This window comes from Takifugu rubripes, chromosome 1 (genome assembly GCF_901000725.2).
Source record: "Takifugu rubripes chromosome 1, fTakRub1.2, whole genome shotgun sequence".
NCBI classification, from domain to species: Eukaryota; Metazoa; Chordata; class Actinopteri; order Tetraodontiformes; family Tetraodontidae; genus Takifugu; species Takifugu rubripes.
This window is the reverse complement of record NC_042285.1, coordinates 18604350-18619113: the sequence shown is the minus strand read 5'-3', so window position 1 is coordinate 18619113 and position 14764 is coordinate 18604350. Positions and strand designations below refer to the sequence as shown.

Genomic DNA, 14764 nt, shown 5'->3' with positions numbered 1-14764 from the left:
AACTTATAGCTCACGGTTAAAGTGACCGTCTGACCGTCAGCTTACTGATGCCATAGAAATGTTCAAACTGCTTCTCCTTGCCTTCGTGAATAAGCCTTTCTGTAGAAATGCCATTGCACTATTTAGTCACTATGGCTAATTAGCTTTGAAACCTGGTGCTGTCTCTGGGTGCTTAGCAGTCACTTTAGTAGCCTGCTAGACAATGTGGCCGTGGCTAATACACACGTCAGATCCCATTGGGTGTCCTCCAATGGGTGTCCTCTGTGCCCCTGGCCAGCTTTTGGCTGGCTGACCGTCAAGTGCTGAACATCAGCCACACTCCTGCGCTCCACCTGGTCCCGACGACACGACGCTCTGCAAATTCTAAATCCACACATTTTTATTTGCCGCAGCTGAATGCGGCTCTCAAATCTATTTTCTTTATTCTCCATTTGAAAAAAATGACTATGGTGCTACCAGCAAAGCATTTAAAGGCTTTCAGACCTCTGAGAAATGTCACTGAAAAGATGAGGATATTTGTTCCTTTACCAGCTAAAATGCTCCTTCCTCTACACCATAATGTCAGGATAATGCTGTTAGTTATTTTCTCACTACAGGAAGCTGACTCCAGACAAAGAAGGAAAAGTGGAACGTTTTGTGCAGAACTGAATCCACTTCTGCCATTTGAAAGTGGTCAACGAGAAGTCAAATCCAGCATGAGGGCTTTGCACTCAAAGGCATATTCACAAGATTTCCTAGTCTTGCCTCCTCTTGCAGGAGAGCAGCAGAACTGTAAACAGGCCTAAATTCAAATCATGCAGAAATAATCCCTTCAATCTGAATGCAGTGTTTTGTTCTCCCGTAGCCATTAAAACACCAGCAGGAGGCCAGAATAGTGGAAAAGAGAATGAAACACTTACCATCAAACCTTTTATGTCTGGAAACAAAAGTGCTTCTCAATAAGTGACTCATTTCATCAACAAGATTCTCTAAATCTTGTTTACTCTGCTGCCCAAATTTATCCTCCATTTCTTGGGTGCAGCATGTGTTTCCCTGAGGACAGACCCGGAGGGTTTCACCTGCAAATAAAAGAACATCAGCATTAGATCTTTACAAAACGCAAATTAATACTACTGTCTTATGAACATTTACAAGAATAAACCCCGCTCCTCTCGTTTCCTGTGTTTAAAAGTTGGGGTGCGGAAATAGTGCGGCACCGTAATGATTTCTCTGATTTTGATTGGTGGGTGAGAATTCAGGAGAAAATGGGGCGCTTACTCAACAATTTAGAAAACCTTTAAAATCAGTGTGTCTCATTTTGGGAAGACCATAAATTTGGGTTCATTGCAGCAATTAACCTGAATGCTCACCCATGTAATGCTCAGGAAATGTGACTGGGGTTGCGAAATGTCAGCTCTGCTCTTAATTAGCAACCGCACATTAAAATTGATGTTTAGCGAACTCATCTGCATTTCTCTTTCTGCAGAAAACTGCTGCGCTTCCCATGTGAACTTGGTTTCGGACGTAATCATTAATAAAATAAGATGTTCAAATTAAAACTCTCCTAGCCTGGTACATGCTAGTTAGCTTGTTTTAAATGCCGTGCAACAATGCGTTTCCAATCTGCATTTGTGCACGTTTTCCAGCTGATGCTAACAGGCTAATGACACATTAAAAGCCCTGTCTTGCTTCATTTTATCTTAACACCGGTCTATTGCCAACATTCGAAGAATATTATGGACCTTAATTGGATTCCTCTGTTAGGGTCTTGAATGCTTCACCGCACAGAGACAACCCTGGTGAAAGTTACAAATGAGACACTAATGGCGCCAGATGAGGAGTTTTTCTCTGTTCCTGTTCCTCAGCATTGCCTGACCTTTATTATCTAATGATGTGGTTACTCCCAGCCACATTTCCATCAAGTTATATTGATCAGGATCTCTCTTTGATCTCCCACTTTAAACAAATCTGATAGACCGGCCTTATTCTTTCTTAGAAAATCTTACAAAACAGTTTCACACAATGTGACTCAGAATAATAAGCAGGGGGGGGGGGGTACTCCCTTTCGCTCCATGCAGGCTGAAAGGGAGTACTGCGTTAAACATCACTACCTAACTTCCACAGACTGGATTCTTTGCGCTGGCTATCTGTCAAAAGCAGGAAGGAACTGAAAATCCTCACTCCCAAAGCTCTCAAAGACCCTGGTCCATCACATCTTTAAGACCAGCTAGGATCCCATTGCATCACTAGATCTCTTTGTCACCAAACAGGGTGGTCACAACAAGACTGGGAGCCAGAGTCTTCAATTATCAAGGCCATCTCAGGTAAAACCATCCTCCAATCTCAGCCCAGGAGGTGAGATTATCCTATTTTACCCCCCCCCCCCCCCCCCCCCCCCCCCTCTCCATGTTCCACATAGCTGTAGGCTCCCCATCATCCCCTGGCCTCACAATTTTTCATCATTATTTGTTCTTGATGTGAACTATTTATCCATCATTTCACCACCTAATGTTGACATTTAAAGTTAACAACTATGATTACACCCCCCCCCCCCCCCCCCCCATCAATATCCAGCACAACACCACCGCTTGAAATATGATCCAGATAATGACTCCGCAAATGTGGCGGATTTAACTGGAACATCTTTACAGGGTTGTTTCCATTATACGCAATGTTACGCAGACACTACATTTGATTCCATTGTTCCACCTCGTGTCTTTCATGCTCTACGATGGCCAACTGCCCGTTTGCTGCGTCTTCCTCTGGCCTTTCTTCTCCCGTCCTGGTTTAAAGCTCTTCCCACTGCTGATTCTTCAGTTTCACCATAAATTGTTCCACCTATATCTGGTATTCCCACTCTTCCTGATATATGCAACGTGCACACTTAATCCATGTGTCCTACTCATGGCTCTGAGCTTCGGCTCTCTGGACCAGGTTTCTGTTTTTGTCGTTGCTGCTTTAGGCTCCGGAGCCGTGACCCTCTCCTCTCTTTCCATGCTGTATATTTTCGAGCTTCGTAGTAGAAACAAATCTAATTTAGGTGAACCTCCGCTGCCTCTAGCACATTTGATCCCAAACCGGGTCTCTGGAGTTCCCGACACACAATCTTAACAGATTTAATGGCTTTGGAAATAACTATGGTACTGCCATCATCATGTGACTGCAGTAAAGAGGAACAATCTCTCCAACCCTCTTTTCTTTACTCAGTGGTTCTGAAAAAAAAGCTGCCCTTTAGTTAAAATATTCAGCGATGGAGAGATGATGGAACTCAAAGTGGTACTAACAATGATTTAATGGAAGGGTCTACAGGTAAGGTGGGTCACCTGTTGGGATTTAAAACTGACCTGAGATCTGGATCACAGCCAAAACCAGACATCAGTTCAGCTTCACACACAGGCGACAAGGCAAAGCCGGTCGCAACGTTTGGATTCATGGTAACACAGAACCACACTCAACCCAACTGTCATCCATCATGTTCAGACGAGGAGATACCAGCCACAGAGGCGTCCCATCTGATCCGAGTGCAGCCTCACGTCAGCACGTCAACAGAAGCAAATCTGTCCTGAAACGCCAAGGCAACAGCCCCCAGAGCCACTCTGCTGTATTCCCATGTAGGGGAGGACGCTTCCACTGACTTCACCGGGCAGAAATGTCACATGACATTATTAAAACAGCACAGTTGCACCTGTGGATTAAGAAAAGGTATCGCCACAGGTTTAGATGTCTAAACAAACAGTGAACGAACAGAGTTCTGATGCTGACCCCTCGTACCAGCTGAAGAAAATAGTCCTGCGAATGTGGGACCCAAACGGGGGGGACGTCTGTGGCTGCCAGGGACGTTCATATCAACAAGGCCCAGAATGCGTCTGTCCCCCTGGAGGGACATTTGGACATGCTAGTGGAATTTAGATAAAACACAGTTGAGTGGGCTGTTTGAATAAACCCACCAGCTACAAAAAAAGGGATTTTCAGCATTAATGGATTTGCTGTAATGCAGTAGTTTTCATGGGGGGGGGCAGTCTAACGGGAGAGACACGTGTGCACATGACGAAGCTTCAGTTTGAAACAGAACTACGGTCGTATTTGGCAAGAGTGCGACTAAAGGAGTCAGATATTTATTTACGTGTGTGTGTGGAGAGCTGGAGACCAGAGTGTAACCAATGGTTGACAATAATTACAGCGAGCTCTGCGTCTGGGTGCGGAAATGAAAAATCTAAAATTTACCGGTTCGACACAGACACAGAGAATCAGAGCGAGACGCAACATAACTGGGCGGAGGAGTGAAGCAGGAGAAGGTGACGTTTGTTTGGTCTGTTTCAGAATACAGAAGAGTTATTTTTCTTTTTTTTATTTCATCCAAATGCATTTTAGTGCTGCTCAAAAGGATCCAACTTCCTTTGATGTTCAAACACCTGTGGCCGGTTAAAAGGATGGTTGTTATTCAAGAGAGAACTCTGTTTAATTATAATCATTTACATTTATTGTACAATAAAGCTGTCACCTCATACTAGTGCACATATGGTACACTAATACTAGTACACTAATAATGCATCCTCCCCTGTTATAGATGTGATTTAAACAACCTGCCTGCATCACGCTGGGTTATTAGGATGACGCCTGCTTCAGAGAGCAGCCTGGATGCTTCTTATCATTCAAATGCCCACAAAACTGAAAAAAGGACACTTTTGCTCTAAAAAGTAGCTACAAAACTGTGTGACGGTCATATTCTCTACTCAAGCCTGGGTTGATGCTGCTGGAGCCCGTTCCACTGTTGTTTTTATTATTGTTTTACTGTGATTGTCCTGAATGTGGTTTCTGCCCGAGGCTGCGTCTGATCCTGAGCTGAACTTCAGAAACTGAGGGGAGTTGTGGCCTTGTACCAAAGCTGGCCGGCCTGTGGCCACTCATTCACAATTAAGAGCAGTGTGGATGCGAATATGGCGCCGTTCCCTGTCTGTAGTTACCGCGCTATTTCCTCTGACCTCATAAGGATAGCAATACTGAGAACACACTACAGTAAATATTACAATACAGCCGCCTGGCTTAAGTCGAAATCCATATTTATAGTCATCGCTTTTATTATAATGCAAAGCCACAATCAAATCCAGAACTTTGGGCTTTGATGCCACGAGGTGACTGGTTTATCATCTCATTAACTGGTTTAACACACAGACCAGCTGCTGCCAGGACATACTGATGTCAAATCAATTAAATCAATGTACCTGGAACTAAATGAGGTCTCCACCTGGCTTATTTTCAGTGAGGATCGTCACTGAATTGCGATTTAAAACGTCTTTCCATTTTTTGTTGAATTGACGTTGACCTTCTCTTTCTTTTTATCCTGCTGTGCATTCAAGGAACACCTGAACACAACACCTGAAAGCATCTAAGAAATAAAGATAAACATAAAAGTGTTTTTTGGAAGAGTAAACCAGTTGATGCAACCGTGCCTTTGAAACCGACCTTTCAGAAAGTCACGGGAGTCATTTTCAGGTCCGCATCAGCGCATTTTGTCACACATCTCTTCCCACCTTTGCTGGAGTATGCTCAGAGAATTAGGCGCGGGAGATGTTGCGTAACAGCAAAGATAGGTCAGTTCTCAGAAGAATTCATCAGTGTACCTGGCCAAAGAGACCCGCAGCATATGCACTCCGCCATCTGCTCTGTCCCGCACTTCCCCCTGACAAACACTTAATGGGTTCACACAGCGATGCCACTGTCAGCCCTCATAAGATCAACGTTATAAATGTCACTTCTTTATGACAGCGTTTCACCACCAAAAGCCAGCCGCCCTCTTTCTCTGTAGTCACCTAAAGAGCGTCTATCAGACATATCTACCTAATTTTCACATTGTTACTTTCAAATTTTTAATAACATTCACTGACATTAGTTGCATTAAGGCTGCGCATGAAGTAAAAACAAACATGCACACAGCTCCTCCTGCTAAGTAGCGTCGCTTAAATCTGGTGCATTTTAAACACGAAGAAGAACAAATAATCTAAATTCTGCATTATTTTTGTAGGATTATTAGAGCTGGGCTGTAAAAAAAAAATCTTCAAGCAAATGTTGAAATTAGATCAAATTTTTGGGGAAATGCAGGAAAACATCAATAACAAAACTAATATTTAGACTATGGAACGCCTCATTGAAATGCTTTGAGTGGCTGAAGGGGTGAAACTGCACCTCACAGCTGGTTTTGGCCAACCAGAAATGATTTCTGTTTTAGCTGGCAACCACGGTGGGATCGCCAGCATCTGGAGACTGAACACAACTGTGCTGAAAATTGCAAATGAAAGAATGAAAAATCACACAAGCCTGAGGTGATGTTGGGATACGACACCTGTTACTATAAATGCATCCGAGGTGGTGGCGTAACTGTGCAGCGCTCATGCTGCGGGGGGGGTGTTGTTTCAGTCACTGTTTGCTGCGATGCAATGACCGATTAATGTCCATATATGATACTTTAGGAAGAGTATTTCCAGCTAGACCTTTGTGAAAATGAAGCTTTCTCATCCACGAGCACGCCTACTCTTTGTGGCTGCTTCATCCATGTTGTTGTCTGCCTGTCGTTTGTGTTGCGGCGAACTCGTCTTTCTAACTGTTATAATAAACTGCAGTAAACAGCCAAGTCAAAACAAGTAGAGGGAAGAACTAGAAGAAGAGACAGGTTGGCATCCTCCAGTCGCCACCAGTGTCTGAGCTGATAAGCAGCAGGCATCTGTTGAGCATCTCGAGCTGAACACTTTTAAGAGAAGCGGCATCTGTCTTCCCGTCCTGCCTGTGAAAAGGAGGAAAATCGAGAGAGAATCTTCAGCGCGCTGCCTGGAAACCAACTTTGAGATGTGCTTGGTTTCATACAGGCAGCCTTAATAGAACTTCTTCAAAGCGGCCTTTAAGTTCAGAGTGGAAGTTTTCTTTTCCCTGATAAAAAAAATATGTGTTTTGCAGATTTATGCAGCTTTTCATGTGACTAAGGTTATCTTGGCAATAAGCAATGATTCAGACGAGGGCCTGGGAGCTAAATGCAAAACGGTGCACTTTTAAACACTATTTTAGGAGAGCTGATGCAAATGAACTTTGATAACTCAAGCTCCATTGCTAAAAATGCACTAACTAATGACATCCATGCAGGGAGGGAGTGGACACATATATGCGAACATTCCCCCTATATCTACAATTTACCCTCAGCAAGAAAGCACTTACAGTGACCACTGAAGTGACATTTACGTCCTCATTTGAGGTGATCCACTTGTCATATTGACTCAGTTTCACACATTTCTAGACATCCTTACACTCCTACACTGTGACTGAAGGATAATTACATGCCGACGAGAGGAAGGAAAAAAACCATCACAGCGCATGAGAATAAAGTTCAACATATATCAGCATCAGCCTGGATAGAGATCTCTAATGATATCTCTGGTGGGCTGTTTGTACAGCCTTGCCAAGTTTCTAGCTCAAGTTAGAACTTACATCAATCAAACTTAAATCACGTTATATGGTATTTTGGGTCATGCCAGAAGTCATTATCAAAGGCAAAAAGGCCTGCAAGTGTTTTAAATAACCAGGGGGTGTTGATACAATGGCGCGTGCGTCCTTGGGCGAATGAGGACAGGTTCAAGAGGAAACAAATTTTCACTGACATAAAAGAGTCTCCGATAAAAGCAGCACAGCACAACAGCGTGGTGGTAGCCCACGTTCTCGTGAGAATCATTGGGTGGGGGGGCACAGGAGAGATGTTTTTTGTATATTTCAAGATATTTTACTGCTGGGAGGAGCATGCAAGGCTGTGTGCATAATTAGGCACTGGGGCTATGACTCACAGCTATGATCTTTCATGCTAAAATAGTACTCATATTGGTGAGTGTATTTTGGCCCTCAGACTATTACGAATACATTGGGGAATATTTCTGACCGTCTTCTGCTTCCGTTCAGCGATGTCTTCCTGTCTGCAGATGCAAAGTCCTTCAAGCAGCTACAATTCGCCACTTGTTACCCATGAAGTTATTTTAGGGGCAGAAATGTTCTGTTGTCTGAGGCATGAAATTTATTGTCTGCTCTTTCAGCATGCAAATGAGCTGGCGCCTATTTCAGGTCGTGTTACGAACCCGAGGCCTGCATACAGCTGAAGCCTAAATACAGGACACAATAGGCTGCTGTACAAACACGTGAGGGGGCTCTTTTTTGATGGAAAGTCTGAATAACTCAAAATAAAAGCAATAAATTGCCCCTTTGAATTCATTCAGCAACTGTATGTAATGGCACAGCCAACACTCTGGGCACTTATTCTGTTGGATTTTTTTATGCTCCTAAATCACATATTCATCTCATTTGAAAACACTTTTTAAAAAAAAATGCAAATATTATATCTAACCTTGTCACCACAACACCCTGAAACAGGTACCTTTATAACACATCTGGTTTGCTAACTCTTAATTGGTTGTAGCATGTTGCAGACTGATGTATGCACAAAGGCGTAAGCACCCATTGGCAGAATCCAGGATAAAATCTTGTGAATGTGCCACCAGCGAAACCCTTGTTTACGTGGAATTAATGACTTCTATGATAAGAGAATGTACCGACAGTAAATAACACAAGTGACAACTTAACAACGTGGCAGCTGAGTGTTCAGGGAAGCGAACGTCTTTCTTTTAGCCAGAATCTTTGTCAGGATGTCATTAAGCGCAGAGATGCACAAGTGCACATTCTAATAACTCTACTAACAAACTTTTGTTTTCGAAGAAAAAAAAACACCCACTATGTCCTTGCATAAATATATGCCAAGTAGATAAATAAACAACAAACATACAATATGTGTGACCTTGAGGCTGGAAGTTGCAGAATATTCATGTACAGCACCCTTAAGAAAGGTATAGCAGCATCATTATGGCTCAGATTAATGTATGAAATTCTTGAACACCATGTGCAGCACATTTATTTAACAGCATGTGCAGCAAAATCAGCATATTTCACAGCATGGCTTTGGTATTTATTATATTTATTTAAGAGAATATAATGAAAAATGTAGTGAGTAGACAGCTAGCCCACCGTGGATATTTGATCCACATGGGCAGGCGGCCCAGAAGCCCATGAGAATCCCGCAGGACACACAAGACACTCGCTTTCACCTCAAGTCACTAAGTGGTTCATGGCGGAAGAGTACAGCCCTCAGACCTCTGCTGATCATTACCCTTCATTCAACATTTACGGGTTAGTTTACAGACGTCGCTCATTAGCATGCCTGAAACCTCTTTGGAGCTCACTGTAGTCAACAGACAGCTAAACAGAGGGGAAGGACACGCGGCGTACTGAGACACATCGCGGCATCCTGAGGAGCGGCACAAAGGCAAACATCCGCTCCAGTTGCACATCAAGTCTAGTCAGACATTGTCAACAAGACGCGAGTGGTGGATATGCAGCTAAAGATAGATTCAATGATGGCAACAAGGCATTTTAGTGGTGGGGAGCTTTGTTTCGCTGTACTAGGAATTGACAGGCAGGTGGAGTGTCGGGGAAAAAGCACCAGCAATATGCTGCAGCCTAAAGTCAAAACCCAATATCCATATCAATCTGCTCTGAAGGTCAAGACGAAAAAAATAAACATACCTGGGTTAATTGAACAATAATTAAAGAACATGCATTTTGGATGGTGCAGTTGTGATCTGCAGATGAGTCTTGATGCATGTATGAGACTGAGAGGGGTTCTGTAAAAGACGTTTCTGATCAAATCTACAGCAAAGGCAGAAATGGTAGCGGCAATAAGAGGATTGAGGTATTTTAATACACAGCTGCCAAATCCAAGATTGGTGGTAACAGCTGTGAAATGAGTCTTTTCCTATTCTCTGATATAAATCTGCTCATAAAATAAACCCATCCCTCAAATTCTTAATGGCAAAATGGAGTACAAAAGAAAGATGGCAGCCAAGCAAATGACCATGGCAGCCGACGGACGGCCCTGTTCTTATTATAGAACGATTACCAAACCGCCACAACCCTTAATGGACAAGGAAAACATTTCTGAACAAAAAATGATCCACCTTTTGACTTCAGGGATTTAAAAAAGAAATGAATGCCCAGACTAGATCGATGTCGTCAGTATAGAGCTGAACATGACTCTCCTGAAGAAGAGCCTTGAAGAACCATCTGACTATTCCAAGAGAAGCTCACTGACACCAGAGGCTCCACATAGAAAAGGAAACAATTTTTTAAGGATGACCACAGATGCCAGGAGAACATTTTTCTTTTCTTTTTTCTTTAAAAATGTGCAAACATTTGGAAAAAACAAATTTAAAATAATGTCCACTGAGAATGAAAGTGAACAACTTGCAATGAGAATCTCCCATGAGGTCATCTTGTTATTGGCGAACATGATCGATGACACGGAGGCAGGGGTCCAGAAATTCCCTCTGCTGCAGGGAGACAAGTCACTAATTGTCCGTGTTCCTCCCCTTGGACAATGCCACCATTGTTGGGTCTGCACGGAGCACACGGTGCTGCTGTGTACCAACTAATCAAGACCTCTCCATTACAACGCCAAACATCTGCCAACCCACGCTTGCAAAAAAAGGGGGATGCAACAGCAGAACCAAAACCATGCCCTGCTCGGGGTATTTCAGTCCAAGATCCAACTCCACGTGTGACTGACAGCAAGGTCACAATGATCTGACAGTACATCACAGTGGAACTGGCGTCTGCTGCTGGGGCCTGCAGTCACCTGGCCCTCCTCTCAGAAGGCACTCCCATTTAGCCCTTTTAATCCTCTCCATCCCATTACATGACAGCGGAGACCCTGTGCACATTACACGCCTCAGCAGAGATCATTCACCTCGCTGTCTCAGTATCACATATAACATCATCACAGTTATTTCTGTCCCATCTTCCTCTGATGGAAGGGAGCGAATACAGCTGGACGGGAGACGGGAGCGCAGAACAGGACATTCTAGCAGGTCTCCCTTCAGTCCGCACATTCGAGCACTTCACGTTTTTGTCATAAACACAGAGAAGGAAAAACCTTCAGATTTTAGCGGGGATATTTTCATGACAACAGCGTTCTAAATAAAGTTTGCTATGGAGACCGCTCAATTTTAGAGCAAACACTGAGACGGTTGGACTTGCTGTTTCCTTGGTTTCCCCGCATTGACAGTCTCCAGCCTGGTCTGGCCAGCGGGCATCACCTTAGTCTTTCTGAATTACCTCTCCAGCCGAGCCTTTGGGCTCGAGATTACAACAACACTTCTGTCAACATCATGACTGTGACGCTGTCATTCCACCTGACCTGGTTTCTTCTGTTTGACCAAACACAACAGCATAAATCTGGCCTGCACCACCGCAGCGCCTCAGTGGTCCTGGACACTGAGCCGCAACGAGAAAAAAAAACCCAAACCTGCATGTTTCTCTCTGTCGATGCTTTTTTAGATTGACAGCTGTGAAGAGTTACGACATATCCGCAGATATTTAAAGATATCCAAGAGAAAACAGCCGTCATCCAACATCTGTGCTAGGGGCAGCGTCATTTGTGGACCGCTGGAGTTAATAGAGTGTGATGGGAATATTTAAGAGCCCTTCCATGAGGACCATCTACCTATCCGTCTGTCCGTCCGTCCATCCGTCCGTCTGTCCATCCATCCATCCATCCATACCCACCTATCTATCTATCTATCTATCTATCTATCTATCTATCTATCTATCTATCTATCTATCTATCTATCTATCTATCTATCTATCTATCTATCTATCTATCTATCTATCTATCTATCTATCTATCTATCTATCTATCTATCTATCTATCTGCCCAAGTAAATAAATCTGTTTTCGATTCATCACATTCCTGCGAGTTTCTCGGGTTCGCTACAAACGAGGGAGTTGCTACGTGCAGAGCGACGCTGCAGTAAAACACACAGAAGCCTGAGTGTTCAAACACATTTCACACCACAAAGGACACGCGGATGGCAGCTGAGGCACAAAGAATACGGACAAAACAAATAACTGTTTTGGACCCTGCTGCATCCTCAAGCTTCCAGCCATATGGATTCATTTAGGGCTTAATGTTATATGATGTGCTGTTATTTGTGTTAGGGCTCCACTGAGACTTAGCGGCTTTGCATTATGATTCTAGCCACCATAGGGTCTATTTTGATACAATTTTAGGCTCTCATTTTTGTATTTAGAGGACACTTTTCTGGTGGAAAAACTCATATCAAAGTGTCCGCAAACTCCCTGAGGGACCGGCGTTTATTTTAAACCTGTCATAGATCGAATGTTGCATGCGTGAGAGGCAGTATGTTAGGGCTTGAAGGGCATGCCCATTACTGTGGGAATTTGCTGAGCTGCTGATGAGGCACTGTCTCTGCAGAAGACATGTAAGGTTAGGACCAGATCAAAAGCCATTTATTCAGGGTGACATCATCAGGACACCGGGGAGATTGAATTTCTCACTCGGCCTAGGAGACAGGCTTTGACGCCAGAGGAATGAATCAGGTAGTGTCTGATCCAGCCATCTCTGACCAGGTGTGCCTGTCATTAAATACGCAGCTTTTTAATTGTGCCAGATTTCCTGCTTTATTGGACTTGCAGACAGATAAAGTAAAAAAAAAAAAAAAGAAAGAAAGAAAGAAAGAATTTTCTTTCTGTATTGTGTGACATCAGAGAACTGTTCAAACTGGGTATATAGTTCTGTTTGGAAACATTTATGTCTTATGTAATAGTCTGGAATAATCTAGCACATTAACAACATTGCATTTTTAGCTGTATTTAGGACCGTGACAGACCTGCCGTGGGTTTTCATGCAGTGATATAATAACCCTCCTGTGTGGCTCATATTAAAGGATGATTCATGGTTACGGGCTGATGCTGCTGGAGCTCTGCAGGAGCCAGCACTTCCACTTCACCTCATCACGATACAAGTTAATATGCCGAGCTGACCATTCATTATCTCTGCTTGGTTAGCACAGAGCAGACCTCCACACGCACGCCACCTCTGGGGACTCTTTACACCTGGCACTGATGCTGGCTGACATGATGTCGTTATTGCAGGTTGACCATCAGCTAAGAAAGCATTACGGCCGCAGTACCCCCACCCCCCCTTCCTCTTTAAATTTCTGAACAGCAAAAGTCTCGGTCACCGCAGGGATGCCAGCTGTAGGGTTTTACACCAGCATCGAGAACGTGCGTTTTAAAAGTTGGTCCACTTCGCTGCAGGGGCGACGCGGTCCTACATTATGACCATGTTGCACTTTGCAAAATGCAACTTTTTCATTGACAGCTTTAAACGCGGAATATACAGCCTAAATAACAAAAAAACTGCCTGGCCGGCGTGATGCCTGATGAGACGGTGCAGCCTTACCTGAGATCTCCTGAAGGGGAACATGCGTGAAGCTGAAACCTTTGGCGACGCAAGCTTCCCTCACCTCGCTGCAGTTCCGCGCCTTGACATCTGCTCTGGCTGCCACGGAGAGCAGTGAAAAAGTATAAATGAAAGTCTGTAATCTGAGCATTGTTGGCTGCTGTGGAGATCCTCTTCCTCTGCAGTATCCCGCTGACTGATAAAGAGTCCCCCCGCAGTAGCTCCGCAAGGACTTGGTGAATAAGCGTTTAATGGCCGCAACTGCAATATTGGGGTTTACCAACACATTCCTCCGCAGGAGGAAAGGCTTCTAACGCAGATGACAACGGCTAAAAGTCCCCTGGCGTTTGGGAACAGAGGACAGGTGCTACATGAATCCAGACAGTGCGCTTCGCGCCGCGCTCGCTCAACTTGTGTGCGCAGAGTGGAGCTCCGGGCGCTGCGCTGGAGTGGAACTGCTGCGTGGAGCAGCGAGCTCTTCCTCCACTCTACAGAGGCTGGCATGGCAAAGAGGGAGACAAAATATGGAGTGGAATCCAGTCTCGCCCTGCAGACTCCAGAGTGAGGGACGCGCGCTTAAATACCTCCGTAGGATAAATCGAGGGTTGCATGAAAGCCTGCGTGTATCTGATAAAGAGAGAAATTGGTCATCTGGAGAAATGAACAGATTCTGAACTAAACTTGCTGAATGAGATGCAAATCTTTACATTACAAATAATTAATTGGTTTAATCGCCATATTATTATTGCTGTTGTTGTTTTTCTTGTTATTTTAAATCCCTATTGATAATATATGCATAATTCTGTACGCTTTTCTTTCCCAACTGAAAATGATAAAGCACAACTTTGCTGATGCTAAATTAGAAAATGACACAGTGGCAAACACATTTTTATACAATGAGTTGTCCTGTCTCTTTGTTCGGCCACGTCGATTCATTTCACATTTCTTTGCCGTCCATGAAATATTCACTTTCATTAAAGTGTTTTCATGCATTAGACATCACAGCTAAACTCCAGCAGCGCACATGAAAGATGTAGTAATGGGTAAGATGAAAAAACTGTGATTTCATGGCTCTATTGATTTTGGAACAGCTTGATCGCAGAGTAGATCAGCAGTGGATTAACACGGCTCCCATCGCAGGGCAAAAGGATCCAACTGGGATGGGATCATCATATTTTGAAAGGCTTGCTTCAGAGGATGGGACTCCTGCTGGATCACATCTTCCTATCCAAAGCCGAAGTTTAAGACTGAAACGGTGCGACAGATTCTCTTGTGTTTCTGCTGTCAGCATTTTTCTCTTTGATAAGATTCATTAAATTCATGTTGCAGCTTGAAGATTTGCTTGAAGTTTCTGTTCCTTCTGGGCTCCAACAACACTTATACCAGCTATTAATGGCTGCATATTGTTTTCATGGATCAATGATGTGGAAACGCCCTGATGAG

The 14764-nt window shown here is 43.8% G+C and overlaps 1 protein-coding gene and 1 long non-coding RNA gene across 3 annotated transcripts in view; both read right to left on the bottom strand.

Moving 5' to 3' along the window:
* Positions 1 to 13817, bottom strand: part of LOC101077158 (glypican-6-like) — a 51758-nt gene extending 37941 nt beyond the window's left edge. For both annotated transcript variants that reach the window (XM_003961882.3, XM_029846910.1), the window contains exons 1-2: positions 13322 to 13817; positions 900 to 1058 (exon numbers count right to left, since the gene is read on the bottom strand). In XM_003961882.3, coding sequence (XP_003961931.2) covers positions 900 to 1058; positions 13322 to 13472 — 310 coding nt within the window. In that variant the 5' untranslated portion in view covers positions 13473 to 13817. The remainder of the gene's footprint in view (positions 1 to 899; positions 1059 to 13321) is intronic.
* On the bottom strand, positions 3355 to 4296 carry LOC115252298 (uncharacterized). The gene is made up of 3 exons (XR_003890700.1): positions 4204 to 4296; positions 3751 to 3853; positions 3355 to 3664 (listed from the first exon to the last, which is right to left on the bottom strand). It is a non-coding gene; the product is annotated as an uncharacterized lncRNA (long non-coding RNA).
* Positions 13818 to 14764: the final 947 nt, after the last annotated feature.